Raw genomic sequence first — 23,502 nt, forward strand, 5'->3', positions numbered from 1 at the left:
GTCCGGCACAAGGATTCCTCCTAGTGCTGCATTTCTGTTGCACAGATACTTAGTTTTAAAAAAAGGTGCCGTTTAATTGATTTGGTAGCTGGACTTGTCAATATGCTGCTAATTGAGATTTATCAATATTAAAATAGTCATCTTGGCCTAGTAAGTAGAGCACTGAGGCTTTTGTTCTGATTCCTGCAGCCAGCTCTTCCAGTGCCTCAGTTTCTCACCTTCAAATTGAGAGTAATAAATTGTAACATTTATGTCAAGGGCATATTAAAGGAATCAATGAGATAAGGTCTATAAAGCGCTAGGATATTACTGGGAAAAGGGTTTTATATGACCTCGGGGTATGTTTGAAATGACACTTCTCCAAGGAATCATTGTGATCTTTAACATCTATTAAAAATATTCAGAGGTCCTTATAACTTAGAGAATAATTGAGTTCAGGAATGAACTAATCTTAAAAATTAGTTTTCTTTTGCAGATTCCTTCAAAAGTAACCCATTGACGTGTAAATTGGTATATATTTTATGAGGATTTTTAGGAAATATATGAATCAAAAGTCTTGAAATGTATATATTCTTTTATCCAAGAATTTCTCCTGAATGTTGTTCATTCCAACACTTAAGCAGTGAAAATTTGGGGAAAAAAATGCATCCCCACTAACAGGGGATTTATTGCATAAATTTTATGGACATCCATATAATATAATATGCTACAACTATTAAAAAGAATGAGATGGATATGAATATGTGTATAATCTATATTTATATAAACCAACATTGTAAGAATGCCTGAAAGCCTACACACTAATAAAGAGCAACTCACTCCAGTATTCTTGCCTAGAGAATTCCATGGACAGGGGAGCCTGGCAGGCTACAGTCCATGGGTTTGCAGAGTTGGACATGACTGAGTAACTCTCACTCACTCACTCAAAAGTATATCTGTTATGGGGCTTTCCCCCACTGTTTTGCATTTCTTTTGTATTTTTTATACAATAAGAATATATTCCTTTTAGGAAAACAGTCAAGCTTTTTCCATGTTGGAAAACAAAAACAAGTCGCTCTTAATTCTTGCTTCCTGCTCTTGATTGCTTTCACTTCTGGAGGAGTTATTAATTTCCAAATACATGCAATCCTTTTAAAACCATTCCAAGCGACAGTCCTCAGGGTCCTCCACCTCTCTCTCCCAGAGCCCGTGCATTTCTTCATACTGGGCTCTGATCCACTTTGCAGCTCCCATTCTCTCTCCAGTCTTTACCTCGCAGGCTCTGGCTCCAGTCTCTGTAAAGAGAATGCAGCCACACAAGCCAGCTGTACCTCTGATGGGACCTACAGTAGAGAGAGGTATTACTTCCTTTGCTTTACTTTTGAGTCTCAGTGTTGTTGCTCCACATCAAGAGGTTTGAAGACTACAAATAAGAAATCAGAGCATGTTCAGAGCCAGTTTGGACGTTTTTCTTTGGCTCCTCTGTTGGTACATTCTGCCCATGTTGGCTTCATCCTGACACCCTTCTGGTTCAGTGACAGCTTTCTGCAGTTCAGTGAGCCTCTTCCTAAAGCTCCTCTGAGCCTCCCTGGCTCCTGGGGCAGGGCGCCAGGCTGTGAAAGCATTTCACACCGAAAGCAGGGGCTCTGCTTGCAAGGGATTTGGTGTTAGGTTTCTTAGGGAGTGTATCCCTTCCGGGAAGAGGCAACCCGGAATGCCTGTGTGCCCTACATATCTAGGCGAGAGATGAAACATCCAAGCGGCTGGAAATGCAACACATTTCTTCATTAAGCATATTTCTGGCTCTTGTTTAGGTTTCTGGTTGATTTTGAGGTTTATATCTTTTTAAGTCAGTCTTAAGGACAGGTTCCTGAAGATAACTTGCTGTTTTATTGTTCACCTCTGGTTGTTAATTTAGTGACTGAGGGAAAAATAGGGCCATTATGGAACAAAAAGACTCTGCCTAACACATATGTAATAACTCTTATGCCCAGAATGGATCTGCCTTGAAGGGAAATGCTCTGCTGCTATTCCTTTAGTTCAAATATAGAGTAGTCACCAGGGAAGCGTGGAGACCCAGGTGCTGGTTTTATCATTGCCTCTGCTATGAGGCCTTATTTATTACTTGGCATTGAGTCTAGATATTTGTTTGGACATTAAATGGCAATAGAATATAAATATTACCTTTCTAATATCTGCATTCTTTTTATTTCCAGTCAAAATGACATCATGTCACACAACCATTAAAAAAAGGAAATTAAAACCCCAGAAAATATGTTAAAGCACTGCATTGAGTCACTGAGCCAAAAAAGCAAGGGGACTCTGAGCTCTCATGTTAGAATGGCACCCAAAGCGCTGTTCCCTTGATGTTGGGGAACACAACTCTCTTGCCTTTTATTCCCGTTGTTTCCAGGGGTACCTATTCTAGAAGTTAAGGAGGACCAAGGAGTATTTTCTCTAAAAGGCAACCTGGCAAAGAGAAAATTCAGTTCTCATAGCTGAGAATGCATTTGTCTTGATTATACGATTTTAATTTGCAAATAAATCCTCTTAAAGAGATTTTTCTTTATTTGATGTGTTTTTGAAGTGGATTAAAGAAATGACAACTAAAGGCATGAAAAGGCCACAATCCACATATATATTTGGTTAGGATTGACTCATAACCAGATGTTTTGATTGAGTTTTGTAATCTTGTCCTTGCGAGTAGTATATTAAATCTGGTTGTATTATTCTAAATTTTCTTTGCATGTAGCCATGTGGACATCTGAACCCTGTAAATAGCTTTATATAACCAGAGCTTTTCTGTCTTGACCAGAACCTTGGTTGAAGCCCCAAGGGGAACGGCTCTGTGTAGACTGGTTCTGCGTGGAAAGTTGCTGGTTTCCTTTAGGGGAGTTGGAGATTGTGAGGTTGGGAGGGAACCCAGAGCCATTTATAAGCTGACCCTACATAAGGCCACATGAAGTGCTTTGATGTTTTCTAAACTATTATTTAACTTTTCCTTTTTGAAAAGTAATGACTCCAGTGTTACTGAGCCTCCATGCATGGATCCTATGCTTCGTCCCAATACCCATTCCCCGGTATCCTGTCGTAGCTGAGAGGACCCTGCTGAAATGTCAGCTGATACATCTGCCCTGCAAACTTGCTCTGCTGTGTAGAGTCATTTAATCTCAACTTTTGTGCACTGATAGGGAAGTTTCAGACTTCCTGTAGTGTATGCATGTACACAGCTCCATGAGGTCTTATTAAGCTTTCTCGACTAATATGTATCTACCTCTAAGAGTGATCAGGACAGGAAATCTTGAATGCAAATGTTTGTGGCTCCGCAGTAGTCCGGCCGGTCTTTCAATCCACATGGCCCTGTGGAATGGAGTGTGATGCTAGTGTCAGAGGAGCAGAGGGGTGACCCACCATCTGACCATCAAGGAGGCAAGAGGATGCATCGCTGAGCAGGAAGAAAGCCTGGCCAAGGGAGCTGGAGCTGGGTTACAACCCTACAATCAGAGCAGTTCTCTCTCTTTAGGGCGAGATTATGTACACCTCTCAGACAGCTTATTTATATTTATTTATTTTTAATTTAAGGATAATTGCTTTACAGTGTTGTATCGATTTCTGTTATGCATCAACATGAATCAGTCATAGGTACACACATGTCCCCACCCTCTTGAAACTTCCTTCCTCCTCCAGCCCACCCACCCCTCTAGGCTGTCACAGAGCACTGGGTTGAGCTCCCTTGCATCATACAGCAAATTCTCACTGCCTGTCTATGTTACATACAGTAATATATGTCTCACTGCCACTCTCTCAGTTCGTCCTGCCCTTTCCTTCCTCCCGCTGTGTCTACAAGTCTGTTCCCTATGTCTGTGTGTCTGCTGCTGCCCTACAAATAGGTTCATCATTACCATTCTTCTAGAGTCCATATATATGTGTTTATACAAGGTACTTGTTTTTCTAACTTACTTTACTCTATATAACAGGCTCTAGGTTTATCCACCTCACTAGAACTGACTCAGATTTGTTCCTTTTTATGGCTGAGTAATATTCCATTGTATATATCTATCACAACTTCTTTATCCATTCGTCTGTCAGTGGACATCTAGGTTTCTTCCATGTTCTGGCTATTGTAAACAGTACTGTAGTGAACACTGGGGTACTTGTGTCTTTTATTTTTAAGGGCTACAGTTCAGTTCAGTCGCTCAGTTGTGTTTGACTCTTTGTGAACCCATGGACTGCAGCATGCCAGGCTTCCCAGTCCATCACCAATTCCTAGGTCTTGCTCAAACTCAAATCTATCAAGTCGGTGATGTCACTGACATCATTTAAGGGCTTTTGTGACATAAAAGAGTTAATTCCTATCATCATCATCTGACCACATGGGAGGTACTAAAAATGATTATAGAATCAATGGACAATTAATTATCTTGTGGAATTTTTTCCTCTTATTTTTCTTTTCCCCTGTTCCATGTGGTATGTGGCATCTTAGTTCCCTGGCCAGGTATTTAATGCATGCCCCCTGTACTGGGAGCAATGTCTTAACCACTGAACCACCAGGGTAGTCTCATCTTATGGAATTTTTAAAGTACCCTCATTGGTCCCGTTTTATTATTCTGGTTTAAAAATGGAAGCTTTTCATCTTTGGGATTATGGATTTTTCTAAACCTCTGAGCCTCTCTTTTTCTGTTACCATCTCTAGCTGGTTTGGGATAACAGCCTCTCAAACCCTATTCAGAGTGTGGACTAGGTGTTTGGAAATGGGGTGACGTGAGGGGCTCTCATCACTGCAATCCTTTTGCAGTTGACAATTTGTTTTTTCTTTTTACAACCTCAGATACTTATACTTTGGGACTAATCACATCTGATTAAGTTTTATTCTTTCTCTACCAAATTCTCAGAATTGTCCCAAATTTTGAGGGGAAAAAACTGACTAGTTACATTTCTTCTGGTGCCCCCTGAGCCCTGTGCTTGAATACAATGAAGTCACTTTGTTGAAGGATTAACTTTATATTACATTCTTGCAGAGTAGATGTATGTCCCTAAGGTACGACTACCCCCACTGATGAAAATAAATATACCATTCTTTATGATTCCTCCCCGTTACCTTCTCTGTTGATTTTCAGAGAGTTTATGAATAGTCACATATTTATACAACTGGCTGAAAGTATACTACTTATTTTTCTTATGGTCTGTAATAACCTAGGCAAGGTTATTAAAGGGTATACAGACCCCTTTTAAGGCAAAGTTTCTTATGTCATTACTTTATACAAGCAGGTCAGATTCCATCTTGGGAACAATCTCTTGCTCTTAACCTTTTTCTCTGATTATAAAAGTAATATATGTTCATTGTGGAAAATGTATACAATGCACAGCACAAAGAGAAGGAAGAAAAGAACTTTAAGACTCACTTCTTAGAACTACTGTTAAGCAGTTTATACACAGAAACCTTTTCTTTCTTCTCTGTATATGTTCATTAAAAAAAAGTAGCCATATGGCAAAATGCTTCTGTGATCTGCTTCTTGGCATAGCAATATATTTTATGCCACTAAATATTTTTTCCTATTTTTTTCCCCAAAGCATTGCTTTTGAGGACTCCATCATATTCCTATGGGTGTGCCATAATTTAGCCATCCCCCTCCCTAGACTGTTAATCAGTTTTCAGGGTTTTATTTTTTATCAGTAATAATCTTTATCAGATGGCCCTTCTCACTTGGTAATTGGTTTAATACTTTTCTTTAGTCAGTGCAGTCAGAGAAATCATCAGGCAACTTTGAATTAAGACAATGAGCTTTGCTTACATATCTTTAGTGTTAATCTTTGTTTACAGCACTGGACAATGCCATTGAAATATTCAGTACCTAAATTGAGGGCAGGTTAATAAAAAATATGAGTGTAGAGCAAATCATAGAGGCATGGGAAATAAATTAAAAGCCTTTGTCCCTCTACCTAAAATATTTCCCCTCACATAGCATACTTCCATAGACTAGATGCTTATTTTTCTTTGAATAATGAGTTTAATATATCTAATTCAATTACTGTTTGTGGCAGCAGAATGACTTCTCCTCAGCTCTTTAACTATTAGTTCTATATGATATTTGAATCAGTTCTTTTAATTGTGGATACTAAATGTCAGTCTTTCTGCTGTGAGTTGGTCCTGTAGTCAGAGAAATACATCCTCCCCCTAATACATCAGACAGTCATTCAGTTAACAGCCACGAGTTTCTTGACACAGTAGGAATTAATTCATTATGCAAACAGCTGAAGGGGTAGGTCGACAAGTCAAGTTTTATTGGTGGCTTACACTGAAAAGTAAAACCAAGAATTAGACTTTTCAGCATGCTGAACTATATCTTTAGGTATTAAAAATAATACGTTTAATTGCCTACAGCTGTTTTTATGGTTAAACGTCTTTGTTGGCAATTAGCATTATGGGTGGGAGATATGTGATATACAGGTTAACCTAGGTGCTCATTCCTGTTGCTCTTGTGCATTTCTTGATTAAATACTGGGGATTTTATGAGTCACAGCTCCCCTGCATAAAGAATTCTATGGCTTTTTCTCTACAAGTCTAATTTGAAAAAAGAATTCTTCTCAAGGGTTTAGAAAGTAATTCATAAAATGGGAGGAATAATAAATATTATGCCTTAACTCATATACTAGTATAGAGAGGTTTGGTTCACTTGGGTGTAATTTTAGTTAATTTCCACAAGAGACAGATTGAAAGTTTAGCATTTGGAAGTGGTAAGTGGGAGAAATGGCTAAATCTCATATTTGCAAAAATGATTACATTATCTTAAATGAAAATGCTACTATATTAACAACTTAAGCAAGCACTGCATTTGGGTAAAAGAAATCTTCTTAATAAAAAGTTACCTGAAGTTCACTCCAACTTAAAATACACAAGTGAGGAAAAAGTACTTACTCTGATTTATATATCTTTTGGAGGTGTAATTATTGGCTTTTTACTCACCTATGTAAAACAATGTACTTTTGTAAATGGATTTCTGGCCACTTTATGCAGCCTTTTTTCCCTTCATTTTTTTTTTCTTACATAAAAAGTAAGCACTGTCAATCAAGGAATTTTAAGGTTTATTTCCTCTTTAGAAATGATTGATAGCCTTTTAGATTTACAAGTTGACAAGTTAAAGGGTTCTATTGGTATAATTATGTACTAAATTCACAGTCTTTCAATTTAAATGTCCTTTTAAAACCACAAGATTATCATACCTGTATTTTGAAAAGTGGGCCAGTCAGTTTGGGTTGGTATACAAATTGCTTCCATTAGCCTTGGGACCTATTTGAATTTAATACAGTTTTTTAAAGTTAACAGTAGTATGAATCTTAGTTTTAAAATTTAGGTTAATGGAAATGCATTTTAAGTAAAGCATGTGGCACCTTGTTTTCTAATGTATATAGCAAAATGTCTTTTTATTCAGTAAGGGAGAAACTATGTGTTTGAATACTTTGGTTACACTAAAAATAAAAGAACAAACCCCCACACCCACCCATCACTTAGAGGAGATGAGGAATGAGGTAGAGGATGGAGCCGCCATCTTTTTCTGGTCAGGCAAGGAAGGCTGGAGATATTTCATATCCTGGGGAGGAACTTTGAAAATGATATACCAGAGTCCACTTTGTGGCGAGTTGAATTTAAGGATGCTTTGAAGAAAGTGTAGTCAATTAGGGTACAGAAAGGCCCACTATCTCCACAAATATTATGCTCTTCTTTTACTCTTTTTAAAAATTCATCTTGGAGACCCAGCTGTTCTAAGCTAGTTGCTCCATAGGGGTTAGCCTTTTCCTGAAATAATATTATGTTGGTGCATCAGTCTGTCATCTTAGATGTGAGGGTGTCATATCAAGGGCATTTTCAATACCTGTCTCTTTTCGGAGTCTTCCAAGGGTAGCACAGGCTTTGCATACTGAGAAGATCCAGTCTCCTGTGCCCATCGCCACACTCTTGCTTAATTGCCACTGCTGGCATTGAGATCCTCTATCAGCTGAAGGCCACTCAATATTTTGTAGCTATGCAGATACTTACGCTGTTTATGACTGTAAACACCCTTGGACAAGCCTTCCAGTGTTTTAACCCAACCTTCTGACTAAAGGAAATCCTATAGCCTCATATCCAATTCCATTTTACTCTCTACCTTCAACAATGTAAGAAATATGGAATTTGGCCAGAAGAGCAGAGTTCAGGATCTGCTTCTCATGTTCTTTAGAGTGAGTCAGTCCCCACCATGGTAAAGAGCAGGAATTAGATGGTAGAAGTGTTCAACAAAAGGGATCATCTGTCCATCATTTTACGATCTAATTCAAAAGTATCAATGAAACCTTGGACTTCTTAGTTATTTCCACACCATAAGTGCTGCAAATCATATGCTGCTTTATTTCCTGAAATTGTTCTAATTATATGACTTCTTCATTGCAGCGCTCAACGAACCCACCATTGATTATGGTTTCCAGAGGTTACAGAAGGTTATTCCCCGGCACCCTGGTGACCCTGAGCGTTTGCCAAAGGTAGGATACCTTCTCTTTGGTTTGTAGTCTCTGGAGATGTGGGCTTGGATGATTGGCAGAAAATTTTGCTACTGATAAAATTTCATAGAGAAGCAACTCAGTATTTCTGTGCTTTGTGTGTTTAGTACAGTAAGGTAAGCAGTAATCAAAGTAATAAGCACTCATGTGCCAGGTAATGTTGTACTTATTTGTACTTGGGTCATTGTACATACATGCTAAGTTGCTTCAGTCATGTCTGACTCTTTGTAACCCTAAGAACGACAGCCCACCAGGTTCCTCTGTCCATGGAGATTCTCCACACAAGGATACTGGAGTGGGTTGCCAGGCCTTCCTCTAGGAGATCTTCCCGACACAGGGATCAAACCTGCATCTCTTAGGTCTCCTACCTTGTCAGGTGGGTTCTTTACCACTAGCACCACCTGGGAAGCCCACTTATGTCATTTCTTCCTCTCAAAAACCCTTGGAGATTGGTACCAGGACCACCTCTATTTTAGAGAAGAAAGTAACTAAAGAGAGGTTAAATCAATTGCCTAAGGTCACACAACATGTAAACTGCTGAACTGAGATTCAGATCCACGAAGCCTGGCTCCAACGTCCAGATTATTAATCATTCTATCATATCATTTCTCAAGAAGAAACAGAATATTGCTTTCTACCCCCATGACAGTCTTTACTTATTCCTGGTGAGGGGAGAATAGCTAGAGCTCAAAGGAAAACATATTGGCAGATCTTGCATTTGGGTCACTGAGACATGAGCCTCTTCCCTCCAGAAACATCCCACCTAAGACACAATTGGGAGAAATTAAACAGAAATGCCAGTCAGAGCAATATATGTCATACAGTGGTGTGTCATTAATTGCCAGTGCAGAAAAAAGGAAACGCACGTCTGCTGGTTTCTCTTCTGTACCGTTGTCAGTGTTGAGATAGTCCCATCGCTGTATATACAACACCATGCACAACAGAAAACAATAGCCACATTTAACAAAAGGACAACCAATGCTGTGTGAGGACTCAGAGGAGAGAATGCTAAATGCTAAAGAATGTCAAAGGGCAGGACGATGCACAGTGAAATTTCATTGACTACACAAGCCACAGTAAGTCTAGAGATATGTCGTCTCCAGGTCTGTTTCCCCTTGTAAAGCACCTACAAAAATGAAATTGACATCCTTCCTAGCTCAGCAAACTTCTTTAGGTGATCAGTTCATCATCACATCTTACCTGTGGGGTCTGCTGCATGGGGGATGGGCAGGGCCACCTGTCAGAATGGGCCTTGTCCAGGAGAAAGCTACCCCACCCCCTGAAACTGATGCACAGATATGAGGGGCTGGCAGGGTGGTGAGGGGCCCTGCCTGCCGGAAGAGAGGAAGAACTGTGACAAGCAAAGTCTGTCCTCTCCTAAGCCTGGGAAGAACTACAGAGCCTTCAGTCTCAACCCTGAGTTCCCATTACAGTTTCACCTCCACTAGGTGCTGTTCACCTTAGGAAAACTTCCTGAGAGCATTTCACCTGAGGAAGAAACCCTATGATGTGTCAGTCTGTTCAGATCCTTGTCTTTGCAAGGGGCCTCCACCTTACACCTCCTTCCCTTTCACCCTGACTTATTCTCGGTGAGCAATTCGAGAATCTAAGAGTAATAGTGACTGTTCCTTTGCTTCTGCAGCATAGGTGTGCCGTGGAGAGAATTATCTTTAGTTTCCTTTGTCTGGCAAGAACCTAGCTCCCATGCATTTCCTATGGGAAAATAATTGATAATTTCATAGCACAAGGATGTAATTAATATGTGTCCACCCAGTGGTCAGTACCTAAGGTTTCTGAGTGGTAGAAAGAAGTCAGGAGTGCATAGCAGATTCTTCCCATTGTTTCCATTTGGGAACCATTTTCACTTTCATTTGGCATCTCTCTCGAGTCTGCTGAAGGGACTGGAGAGTCAGGTTGGGTGAGGTGGAACTCAGAACCATGGCACCTCCAGCTCTGTCGTCTGGGTCAAAATTCCTTTTTGCCCCAAAATTCTTTACCACTCTGTCTCTCAATTTCCTTCTGTGTCAAATGGAGATAGTAATATTTCCTTCTTTGGGGGGTTGCCTTCATCACTTAATCACTCAACAAAAAGGTAGCTATGATTATTTGCCAGCTGTGAGAATGAGACTCTGACTTTGGAGAGCTCTCCTAACCAATCTCTGCCACTCAGGAAATCCCAATCTGGGTCAGCAGTGGACTGTATGCTTTATTTTCTGTGCCTCAGTTTCTTCATCTATAAAATGGGGGTAAAATAACCATGCAGACATTACCGGGATCACATCAGGATAAAAAAAAGTAATCCTGTGTGCTACATGGTATAGTTTCTGGCCCACCGCTGCCACTCTATAAATATTTGCTGAAAAAACAGGAGACAAATTTGGTTTAATGGTTGAGGTCTCTAGCTCCCAAGCAGTACTTATTCATAAAGAAAGGAGAGAAACAGGAATATATGGTTGAGTGTTGTGTATTTGCTTTTAAAAACATCTTCACAGTTGCACATCACGTTCAGAAGCGTTGAACAAATAGCCCAGGCACGTGTCACTTCGTCCCTGGTGGCCCGATGGTGAAATTCCCAGCCCTGCTTTCCTGGGTTTGGGAAGAGTAATCAAGGACACAATGGGTTTGTGTGTTAAGGAAACACTCCATAGCTTGCATCCAGCCACTGCACCGTGCGAGAGCTTTGGCCAGAGCCCACCCCAGGAAGCTCCCTCTGTGACTCAGATCAGAGTGGTGTCCTCTTGGCTCTGAATGTGAAGGTGGAGTGAGAGTTCAAGAGCAGGGTCAGGAAGTGGCGGATGGAGCCAGCACGAGGTATTCCTGTGGACCTGGGAGATTTATAGTCCCGCTGTCCATTGTTTGAGGGATGAAAACGGGCTCCGCCTTTCTTAGAATCGTGGTCAGTGTTTGTCAAACAGGAGTGTTTCAGTGCGCCATGGACCACACACCTTAAAAAACAAACTCCACTTTATTAAACCCATGTGTTTGTGAATAGACAAAGCTAGATTCATACAACCACCCACATATTCTGTCAAATGAAACTGCTCCAAAGACCAAGCAGACAGCTTTCCATAATAATATGCCTTTGTATACTGGCTTGCGCTTTTTCAAAGAACTTGTACATGCTTTGTTTTATGGGAGCCCCTCTTGTGAGAGAAGTCGGGAAAGCAGACCTCATTCCCATTTACCAAATGAGAAAATGGGAGCAAGTGGGAATCCTTCTCTGTAGATGATTTTTGTCCCCAAAAGCTACCATCAGGGATAGTTGCCATACACACCGATTTAAAATCCTGTCATTATGCAAAGACCAGGTGTGACTTGGTTTCGTTTCTCATGTGTGTGTGGAGAAGGGCAGGCTGAGGGTTTCCAGCTGCAGCATTCTCTTCTGTCATACAGATGTGCCTGCCTCTCTGGATCCTGGCAGGAGGGAGAGGAACTTTTGACCAACTTTGGGGTGAAAGTTGACTTTTCTTATCATGTGGAGGTGAGGGGGACGGCGACTGTGGTCACTCAGAAGCTCTGAGATGCTGAGATGCAGGAGGCCCTCCAGAAGTACTGAGCAAGGAGCTGGCTGTCTCTGTTTTGAAGGCCAGAGGTGTCCCTGTCCCGTTTCAGTTTGCCAGCTGTCTTCCTGAGTGATCCGTGAGCATCAGTACAGAGGCATCGTGCTTGGCCGGCATTCACATGTCTGTAGTGAGGCCCAAGGAATCAGTAACATGTATGTCGTGCCCGCAATGTGCCTGGCATGGCTTTATCAAGGTTTCTGAAAAGCACGGCGGTCAGGAGGGGAGACTCAGGTTAGGTGGACATGGATTTTGAAAACCGCCTGCACTGTCTGTGCATGGACTCACCCTTCCCAGACTCAGATTCCTCCTTCGGAAAGCAGCTGCCCCACATTGTGGCTGTTGGGTGTTAATGAGATAATTTATGCAAGGGGCCTCTCGGGCGGATAGCGAGACTTCAGTATATGGGGGCTATTATTCCTGGAAAGACGGGTACATCCCACATCACAGGGTCAGAGTTTCTAGAGGGCTGGCGGTGTGCCACTCACAGCAAGCACATGGGAAAGCTAGGGTTTGCACGCAGGGCCTCGGGCCTCGCTGCATCAAGTTCCCATTTCCCTCCAATTCTGGAAACCCAAGTAATTCTGCCTTGAGGCCACAGGCTTCTCTCTCCTGTACCTCGCCTAACCTCAGCCCCATCCTACTTAAACATGCACCAGCTTTCTCTCTTTTCCCCCCCAGAGGGTTTGGCATGGGGACCTGCACAGGGCAAATGTGTCTCTTCTCCAAGAGCCAGTCCCTCTTTTAGAGAAAATAAAGCAGTTTGAGAAAAGTAACAAAGGCGACATTTGTGTATTTTGCTTTATGGAGCTGAAAATATCTGGTAAATTGATCCAGTGGGAGTAATAAATACACATTACTTTATCTTGTTCTTCATGTCCTATACCCTTGAGCCTTGATAGAACAACACCACTTAATAGACTTAAAAAAGAGTAATTACACTCATTGGTTGTGTGATTTTTCAGCCCTCCCAGCCCTGCCTGACCTTCTAATTTAGCTCACCGTGTCTAACTAATGCATTTATATTCATCTTTTATGAAGCATGTATAGTACAGAGTTGACTTTAGAGCCTTTCTCAAGCTGTCCTCCCCACTTTCCAGTCTGGTGAGCAGGGAGGAGAGTGGGGTATCTCCATACCTCTGTACCTATAGATAACACGTGCACACGATGCACAGCATTTTTTTTTTGTTGTTGTTATCCTTTATGAAACATAATAAAAAGTATTTATTACATTTTTTACTTTAAAGCTTTTATACATTCTAGCATTATTTACAGCTAAACACGCAGGCAAAAGATGCAAGTGTTTTTAAAATGATTACTGTTAATGTTTCTGCTTGTCAGAAGTGCTTAAATTTTCCTGCACTTTGTCTAAAAACTTAGTACTGTTGCCTTTTAAGCACAACACATTTAAAAGATCTTGCAAGTCAGATTTGCAAACACTGCTGACAGTTTGTGATGAATGATATTGCAAAATTTGCAAGATGTTTGTCATTTCACGCAGCCGACATATTAAGGAACAGATTAAGAAACACGAAACCCCTACGGAACACAACCATCCCAAACGCAAACCCAAACAAACCTCAACCAAACCTTGAACCCAGAGAGTGCACACACCGGAATCTCTCACCCGGATTTTCTCTCCCTACTTCCCACTCAGCCAGTGGAACCCAATTGTTCTCACTGCATTTTCTCTCACCATATGGTCTCCTCATTACCATACACTAAGAGTCCATATGGGAAACTTGTGAAATGAACTGTATTCATTTTAACTGCCAGATGAGCAGCCTTTTGCTTTGCAAGCTTAGCTTAAGTCATCTGCTGTCTTCGTGTTGTTATGGAAACAGGGCACCAATAAAAAATTCTAATCTACTGTAAGTGATCACAGTATTTTAAGTGCTTGCCTATAACTGCCCTCAAAGGGGAGGAAAAAGGAGGGGGTTATCTTTGTCCAGGGAGCAAGGGTGGTTCTTCATTCCAGCAGGTGTCAGTAAAGGTGCTGGTGAGACGGAGAGTGAGGCCCCGGGCTGGCTGTGGAGTAGGTACGATAGACGCTGACAGTAAGGAGGTGGGCTGCTGAGGCATGGATGGTACTGAGGAGGGGCTGTGGACCCTTTGGGCAGGTGCAGAGAAAACACTGAATGTTAGAAACCATAGTTCTCCCATTAGAAATAAGACTGCTGGCATGGTGCAGCCCGCCATGAATAAAACTCAAGGTTCTGAACCACAACATAGGCAGCAGATCCTTGGGGTAGCTTCTCATTCACTGGTGTGCAAAAAAATAACAATCCCAGCCTCTTTTTCCTGTACACGGGAATCAGTCATTTCCAACACCATACTAATTAAGAGTACCTTAAAGTAATGGAAGTAGGCAGCAACATCCTTAAATATAAATCATTTTCACCTCCACAGGGCACATGATATGTTTCATCTCTGTCGCTCTATCTGTATTGAAAGTGAATGTTTATAGTCTCAGTTCATCAGTTCGCATTAGCCTCATGCTGAATATTTAAACACAGAACAATCTGAACACACCATGAAGGAAGACAGTAACTGCACTTTCATTTGGAACAGCAAGGGCTCATCTAATAATAATTTAGTAAATCAGCCATTTAGTGGCTCAGTTGTGCACTGCATTGTGCCAAATATTATTCAGTTCCACTGTACACTTGCAGAATGGAAATTCAGACGCTAGTCACAGGCACTGGTTTTGCTCAATGCAGACACGAGACCCAAAATCACCTGCCCTAAAGATTGGTCGTGTTTAGTGATTTATCATAAATACAGAGCTGGGGCAAAATAAAACTGGAGTCGGCTGTATACCATGTATTCTAATTATGTTTTTATTGTTTTAGTCTTTATGCAAAGACTATCCGTAATTCAAAACCTGCAGTTGCATCAGTGAAAATACAAATAAGAAATCTTTGCATAACCACATTGCCTGTTAGCAGAAAAGAGGATGACTGAGGGTTTCAGAAGAGGAGAAAGAAAAACCCTATGTCTTTATCTTCCACTCTGTGACACCGGCCCTGCTCTCTAATCCTAATCATTTATTTGTTTTGTTTTTAATTTTAAGAAACTCTATTAACATTATATCTGGGAACCAAAATGACTCAAACCAAAAAAAAAAAAAAAAATACAGTAACAAAAGCAAGTCATATGGAATATTCACCTCTTAGGAAAAGCATGCTTGGGTTTGATTCCAAAAACCATTTTGTCTCTGCCTTTTCTTGTCAAAAACACAAACTGTGGAATGCAGTTATTTTTTACCCCTCTCTCCTCTGTCTCTGCCAGAAAACTCACAGGCAAATTCCACTTCCCCATTTTGATAATATGCCCAGTTTAGGGGCTTGATGTCCCCTCCTACTTATGCTTCTTTTATCGGGGGGATTTAACCTAGTTTTGTGTGCCCTTGAAATTGTATACACAAGTGTGTGTGTGTGAGATGAGTATGCACACAACTGCATGCACACATTATTTTTCTGGGGAGGGAGATTGTAGCTTCATTAAAAAGGCCATGACTCCCACAGAAGTTTTAATTCTCACTGTGTTACTTTATTTATGTTATCTTTAACTAACCAACTCTGCATAAGTTATTCTGTCACTATTGAATCATGCCCAATTTAGAGATGAGGAAACTGAGGCTCAGGACAGCTCGTGCAGCTGTTGATAAAGATTTTTCCATTTCCAGATTTCCTCACCATTAGTCTGTTCAGAGTCTTTCACAGGGTTTTGCACGCACATAATCCGCGTTGGCTCTAAGAATGCACATAGTTTGCCCAAATTCTCTGGGAAATAAGGAAGGGTTATCACTGCTATGTCTACCTCCTGCTCCGTAAGCCTCACTGGCTGTCTGCTGAGCTCGAAGCTGGTCTGAGTCCACCGATGAGGAAACAGAGGAAACCGAGGGCTGCGTTTGCAATGCTGAAAGTGGCCGAGCAGGTTTTGAGTCAATGCTTTTGGATTCCAGAGCCCGAATCTCTAAAGCACTGCCTCCTAGAATTAAGAAATGGGAATTGTAAGGAAAAAGGCAGTTTTATAAACCAGATTTTTAGAATTTCGCAAGTTCAGCCAGGGGGAGGAGGAAGGTGGTAGCAGGGTCTGAGGGTAGCTCACAGATGGCTGAGTCAGGGGAAAGAGGCAGCAGGAATTAAAAATACACATACAGTACCAGGAGATAATTCGCTTTCTCTTTAGCCCCTGAGTCATCACGGTAGGGACTTGTAATAACAGCTACTCCAATAGCTGTATTCTTGAGCCTCCTTCAAGTCCTTTTTTAGCATGGAGCTCTTGATGGGTGGGTGCGCATGCATGTGTGTGGGTAACTTTAACCTTCATATCACACCCTGTGTACAGAGGCTTTGAATATAATTACTCATTAGTTCAAGGAGAAGTCACAGGGGAGGCACAAGGGGCTCATTTCTACCCAACACCCTTCTCTTAAAGACCAAAGAAACAGAGACACTAGGAGGTCTCCGGCCATGCTTGCTGTTTTCAGCCTTGAGTAACACTTCAATTAAACACTGGAGTAATAAGAACCAACAGAGCCCCAGCAGTCTTGAGGCAGTGAATTTTAATTGCAGTTATAGTCAGGACCATCTGTAAAGCTTTGGGAATCATCATTTACAGATACCATTCGTCTGGAGGTACATGCAATAACCAGTGATGTTCAACAATTTAAGAAGCCAAAACCAACTCTATTTTTGCCTCCCTTAGATATCCTTAAAGTCCAGCATAGTTCCAGCCTGCATGCATCACTTACTCAAGTTTAACTACACGTACTTGTCCAAAAATATAAATATACACATACATTTGTATACACACACGCCAGACACATACACAGACATACGCCGACGTACATAAAATGAATCTCTTTGTTTACTCCATGGTCCTCTTACTTTCAAACTAGATATTTATTCACTCTCACCCTAGGGAAAGGGAAGCCACAGCCAAAAGACAAAGAGAAACACAAGTAGTTAATTTCTGGCTTTCGTGTTTCTAAGAGCCCAGGCCTTGGCAACTTAAAAGAGTTTCAAGGGTAATTTTGACTCTAGGCAGGTTTTGTTTCATGTGCTGACTTTACAACCTAGCCCTGAAAAAGGCACCTCTGTCCACAGCCTTCTCTTTAAGCAGAGACTTTCATCCTGATCAGAAAGTCGATTTCCAAGGCCACTCAGCAGGACCTAACCCAGAGCGTTGGTCTTAAACCAGTACAATGAATCGGAATAAGAAGAGCCAGCCAGAGGTTACCAAGTTCAGCTCTGTACCTCCAAGCAGGTCATATCCACAAGGGTGCAGACACCATTTTTCACTGTATTTGTGGCGGGAAGCACCCCAGGCTCCCATTCACCAATTACCATGACACCATTTAGAAGAGATGCCACGAGACCAAAAAGAGGGGGGGAAGCCATTGTCATCACTCTTCTCAGGAATACCTGGTTTCACAATTTATACTTAACTGCTGACACTTGAAAAGTCGAACATTTTGGTAAAATGAATCAAGCTGTAATGTTTCTTTTATGAGATCCCCTTGCAGGAAAGGGAGGTTTGGCACCTCGTGGAGACCAAGCTTAGTTATCCATCATAGTAAAGTCAGCTGTCCTAGCCGGCTTCTCAGAGGTCACGCGATCGAACCAGCAGCTCTTACAACTATATTATTGCTTACGGAACAGTAATTGAGGCACGAGATAAAAATTACCTGGTCTAATAGGCAGCGAACAATTTTCACTCAATAAAATTATAAGCCAAATCATTCATTTCATAACACTCGGGCTAATTTATTTGTTGACCTTTTAATATCCATAGCTCTTCAGTGGTATTAACTGCAACTCAGACAAAATCTCTTGTTCATTTCACTTTCATTGATTTTTTTTTCCATTGAGGCAATAACAGCTGCCTGAAAACAGCCTTTTTCTTTCCACTGTAAAAGTCAATCATGTAAGTTAGTATGTCTTACGTTGATATACCTGTGTTAGCTTACAACTGCCTTAATTTCATGTGATTCAGAAGTCTTCTATACCATGCTTGTAACAAATGCAAAGCTTTCTGGTGCACCTTCAGCCACGTGGCACAATACCTAACATACGTTTGAGAAGTAAGAGGAGTATCATCTAATCTGAACACAAAAATCAGCCTCAAAATTAGAGGATGTTTGGAAGCACCCCTCCCCTTCAAACCTCTGCAGTGTCTTTAGAATACTTTTGAAGCCTCTTGTGCGAATAGCAGTAGACCCTTTCAAAATACTTCAATCCTTTGTTTTGAAAATTTCTGCCGATTTTGATTATGGTTTGAATTTTATCTTTCTTTAAAGGCTATGGGAAATGAGTGTGTGCTGGAATGCTCCTTAAGCTTCCACAGGGGCTTCTTATATAGTAAAATGCTCTGAAGTCTTTAGAATGCAGGGTTGTAAAATATAATTGTTACACATTTGGCATTTTATGCCTCCCTAGAAATAACCACTTGCTACCTACACCTCATCTATGTTCCTCCTTTCCATTTCAATTTAGTCTAAAGTGGTCCTTAGCCATAATGAGAATGCCCCTTTCAACAGAAACATGTTTAATTATATCCATGCTAAATGTAAGCGACACTTCTCAGTCATAGGGCTTCTGAGTAAAGAGTGTTGAAAGTGTGACACTAAAGGCGTCTAATGATCTGCGGTAAGCTCCATTTTGAGAAGTTCATAATACCAGAAAAAATGAAAAATTTAAGGAATGTCTCAGAGGATTGGAAACTAAACAGTGCTCAAGTATTATTTTGGTTTGTTTTATTCTTTCCCTCACTGCCCTCATTATAAGATTTTTTTTTTTTTTTTAGGACGCAGAGTCTACCATTGTGGAATTTTCCATTTGGCTGAATAAACATAAAGGAAGTTGGGATAGAAAACTACCCTCCACAGAAAGACCTTTCAGTACAACTAGTATTCGTTGTGCTGTACATACAGCTCTGTGGGAAATGGGCTGCCGGAAACTTCCAATCAATTTTTCAGCTCTTAGACTTTCCAATCAGTGTCCCCCACACTTTCAAAAGCAAGTGGGGAAAGAGCTGGAACTTAAATAAGCTGAATTACACTGTTCAAAATTTGAACCCAGTGTAAACTCCAGAGTGAGGAGGTACATGGAGTCAGTGCTGATTTCATTGATAGGTGCTTATCGACTTTAAATCAGGAGTGATTTTGCCATTCTGATATTTGGACCCACTGTATCTTGAATCCCCTGATAAGGAAGGCAGATTGGTGATAAATGGGTGTCAGGGAAATGTGCAGTGACAGGAAAGTATTGTACTTCTTTCATAGGAATCGCCCAAGTCAACTTGACTTTGATAATTGATGCTTATCATTTAGCTTCTGTTTTCTACGTCCCTCAAAACATTATTTTCTACTTGAGGGAGCATAAAGCCAAGCACAGATTGTCTTCTGAAATTACTGAAGCATCCCTGGGCTTTAATTTTATGAGGGAGTTTCCAGAGTCTCAAAATCTGATTCTGATATTTGAAATTAATGTTGTGTTGGTAAATGGGTACCCATCTGGCTTTATGAGTTGGTCTATATGTGTTCTGAATGGAAGGGAGTTCAGGCTATCTCCCCTGCTCATCTGGGTTTGAATTACTTGAAACATTGAACTGGATTTATAAATGGGCTCAGTATCAGATGTTTAGACACCCTTCCCACTCTTCCTGGGAAGCCAGGTGGGCACAGTGAATATGCACTTATTATTAAGAGCAACACATTTCAGATCAGATGCCAATGATTCACATGGAGGGTGAATAATCCTCAGAGATTTTACTGTCATAAAACAGAAGGAAAGATGAGTTAGCCATGTCTGCATATCAGATATGATATGCCTTGTTCCTGAGAGTATGCAAAAACCTAAGTATTTCTAAGAGTCTAGGAGTACAGTTAATAAAAGGCTAATGTACATCAAGACCAGCCTCATGTTGATAGCAGCCTATAACTTGAGATAATGTCTGTACCCGAGATGATTCATTATATTAGTCACAAAATTAAAGTGTAAGTACAAGCCAGCAGGAGTGAAGGAGCAAATTTACTTAAAAAATTGATATAAAAAATCTCCCCAGACTTGACCTTTGGGAATTTATATATTGGATTAAAAAGTCTAGAGCCAAATGGGGTACCAAATTTAAGTCTTCTACTTTTATAAACTATGCCAAATATATGACTTGGTCATTTCCTCATATAAATTAAGCACATACTTTTAAAAATCAGTACCTATTTTAGACTCTTCAATAAGAATTTCTCAAGGGTTGTGGTTTGCTGAACACAGTGCTAGGGGCTTAGAGAAGGAGATTAAGACATAGCCATGACCTCAAAGTACCTACAGTCTAGTTGTTGGAGGTTGAAGACTCGCACACGTAAGAGCAGAACAAAATGACCCTACAGAATCTACTTCTGTGTGGCTCTGGGTGGGGCAGTCAGCACTCTTTTTCAGAGGAATGAAAGAGGTTAGAAGCTGGAGTCTCAGTGAAGGTGGAATTAGATCTGATAGGATAGTGTAAGTATGAAGAGTTCAGGCTCTGATGTGTAACAGGACTGAGCTTGAATCCCTGCTCAGACATTCATTAGCTGTGTGACCTCAGGGCAAATTGGTGGACCTCTCTGAGTCTCAGTCTCCTTATCTGCCAAATGGTGATACAGAGTCTCACCATGAGGACCGAATGAGCTAAAGTCTCCCTTTCCAAACACAATAGTTTTCTTTTCCACCACCACCAGTACCACTTTCATTACCAGACTCTACAGGATGGGAAGGCATTGCAAATGGACACAGACTGAAGCCAGTGTTCCAGATGAAGTAAGAGCAAATGAGTGATGGTTTGGAGCTAGGAGGGGGCCCAGCATGTTCCTGCTAGACTGAGGAAGTCAAGCTAGCCCAGAATAGAGAGCAGTTCTTCACATGTATAGGGAGAAGAGGTTGAATAAAGAGGGGTGGAGATCTTTTGCAACCTCCTAGGAACCCTGTACCTTAATTCTGGGAAGATAGGGTGCCTTGAAAGGTGCTGTTGAAAGAGGAATGTTGGTGTGCGACTACTTGGGCAACAGGAAGTTTAAGAATTATTTGCTAACTGACTGGTTGCAACATGGGAAGTAAAGCCATATCTTCTCACTTTTTTGTAGCCCATTTGGCATTTTTATCATTAAGGTTCCAAAACATAGCAAAACTTATGACAATTATACTTGACTGTTCCTTGAATCTCTCCAGTGTTTCTACTAATTCTAAACAGATTTAGTATAGCTTATCCATTTTTTCTCTTCAGAATCCCATTCATATAATCATCAATGGTCATAGCAAGGCAGGTAATGACCAGTTTTGATTGTGAAAGGAAATAGGTCAGTAAAAAGTTGCTGTTGTTTTTAAAGAGTAAACATTTTCTATGTCTTTAAGAGAGAATAAGTCCAAACTTATGAAAAGAAAAATAGTCTGACTCAGGATATAGGTTGGAGAATAAGCATTACCTCTATAAGGAGACTCTGGGGCTTTTCAATATTTAGGGTACTAGTATTTGTCTTCTTAATTGCCCAATGGGATATGTATTTTTTTAATCCAAGGATAGGATTAATTATCTTGGAAGAGTCTAATCTCTACCCTCATGTTTTAAACTGCAAGCAGGGAGTCGTTTTAAACATTAAGAAGAGAAGAGAAAATCTCTCTTGACAAATAAATGCTTTGAAAAATTAGATATTAGTACTAGTCAGATGCTCTTTCTTTTCAGAAATATTAAAATTGCATATTAGAATGGAAGGATCCTTATACGATGTCACAAAAAATAAGACTTTAGGAACAGTTTCCGAGACAAAAGATTATATGAAACATCCAGCTCTTCCCCTTATGGGAAATTTCTCTCTCTCTTTTTTTAACATCCCAGGCTCAATCATTTCCTAATGTGAAGTTACAGATTTTTCAAATTACCATATAAAACTGCAAAAAAATTACACTTGTGACCACCAAAGAGATAGCATATACTATCAATTTGATTTTAAAAGGCATATATCTTTTATACTACCTGTCATTTTTATAATGCCTTTTACAAATTTAATCAATACATTTTAACATTCTATATACTTTAAGTGCAATATACAATAAATATTCAAGTTTCATCTTAAACATGCTTTAGCCTTTAAATTGTTAAAACTGCAGTGCCCTTTCAATCTACTTACATAATGTCATAAAATATACATTTCAAGGTAAATGAAGTCAGCTACTTCAATTTAGTCCCTCAAACTGGTAGTAAATGAGAGGTTAACACTATGGTGCCAAACCCATTATTGAGTAAATTTAGCACCTTGGACAGCTCTGTAAAATCTTTATTGCTTTCCTGACCTGCTCGTCATGTTCTGTCTGTGTGTTCAGTGGTTCTCAGCTCTGATTGAAAGGCAATATATTAGATCCCCAACACAAACACGCTTGGGGGCTAGTTCACTGGGAGCCTAATGACATGGAGGTGAGAGCAATTTTCTGGTCACCGAAATCCAAGCACCTTGCAGGTTCGCTGCACTAACTCATAGAGGACCCAGACATTTCCTTTCTCCTTCCCATTTGCAGAAATAACTAATAGAAGCTGAATCACATTGGCCAAGCTGAGCCAAAAGCCGTCTCCCCCTTAAGCCCCAAGTTGATACCACAATGAAGGACACTTTAAAATAGGCAAGATGCCATTTAAGAGAGTCACTTTCAGGACATGACATTGGGTTCACTGTCCTCAAGACTGCTGGTCTGAAGCAATGCTGGGCTGCTGACCTGACTACAGCAATGTGCCTAGTGGAAAGCGTGTCCTGGCTCCATGGATTGAAGGAGGAGGCAACTCTAGGAAGTGAAGTTCACGTTTCACTTTCAGGGGGTTGAATGCTGATAAGAACTCTGGGCATTGAGTAAGGAGAAAAAGAAACAAGTGAATTATGTCATCAAAACCTGTTATCACTAAAAATATCAGTTTAAAATATATATCCTACCCTGATAATTGGAATTTTTCAGGTACAAGAACTTCAAAGATACTGGAGTTTATTGGAAGTTGCCTCCTCCCTGGTCCTGTGAAATTAATTAAAATAAGCGCTGCTTTAAATCCTCAATGATACTGTTTCAAGATTGAAGTTCACAAATGCAGGTTCTAACTGCATACCTCATCTTGCTTTTGACAAACAACAGTCTTGTATTTTTTTCCCTAAAATGAGAAGAAAGAAAAATGCCTTCTTTGCCAAGCCCAAACACTGACATAAATATTCATTTGAAGAAATAAATGAATATAGACCCAGAGAAGTCAACTTTTAGTATATAAACTAACTTGATCCTATTTTGTTTTCATCTTTTCTAAGAGCCAGATAAAGCCGTGAGGTTTTAATGAAAGCAGTACGGGCTGAATTTGATCTGGGGATAGGGTTTACTGTGCCCATACCATAGTAAATTATTAACTGCTGTGGTCAGAC

General features: G+C 40.5%; 1 protein-coding gene and 1 long non-coding RNA gene across 10 annotated transcripts in view; one reads left to right on the forward strand and one right to left on the reverse strand.

Annotated features, from left to right (window-relative positions):
- The window catches only part of EBF1 (EBF transcription factor 1), a 430,756-nt gene that overhangs the window by 388,825 nt on the left and 18,429 nt on the right, over nt 1–23,502 (forward strand). For all 9 annotated transcript variants that reach the window (XM_044947384.2, XM_006052632.4, XM_006052633.4 and 6 more), the window contains one exon: nt 8,405–8,493. In XM_044947384.2, coding sequence (XP_044803319.2) covers nt 8,405–8,493 — 89 coding nt within the window. The remainder of the gene's footprint in view (nt 1–8,404; nt 8,494–23,502) is intronic.
- Nucleotides 16,050–23,502, reverse strand: part of LOC102403646 — a 473,607-nt gene continuing 466,154 nt past the window's right edge. Inside the window, exon 11 of the long non-coding RNA XR_006553239.2 lies at nt 16,050–16,064. This is a non-coding gene — a long non-coding RNA (uncharacterized LOC102403646). The remainder of the gene's footprint in view (nt 16,065–23,502) is intronic.

This window comes from Bubalus bubalis, chromosome 9 (genome assembly GCF_019923935.1).
Source record: "Bubalus bubalis isolate 160015118507 breed Murrah chromosome 9, NDDB_SH_1, whole genome shotgun sequence".
Lineage (NCBI taxonomy): Eukaryota > Metazoa > Chordata > Mammalia > Artiodactyla > Bovidae > Bubalus > Bubalus bubalis.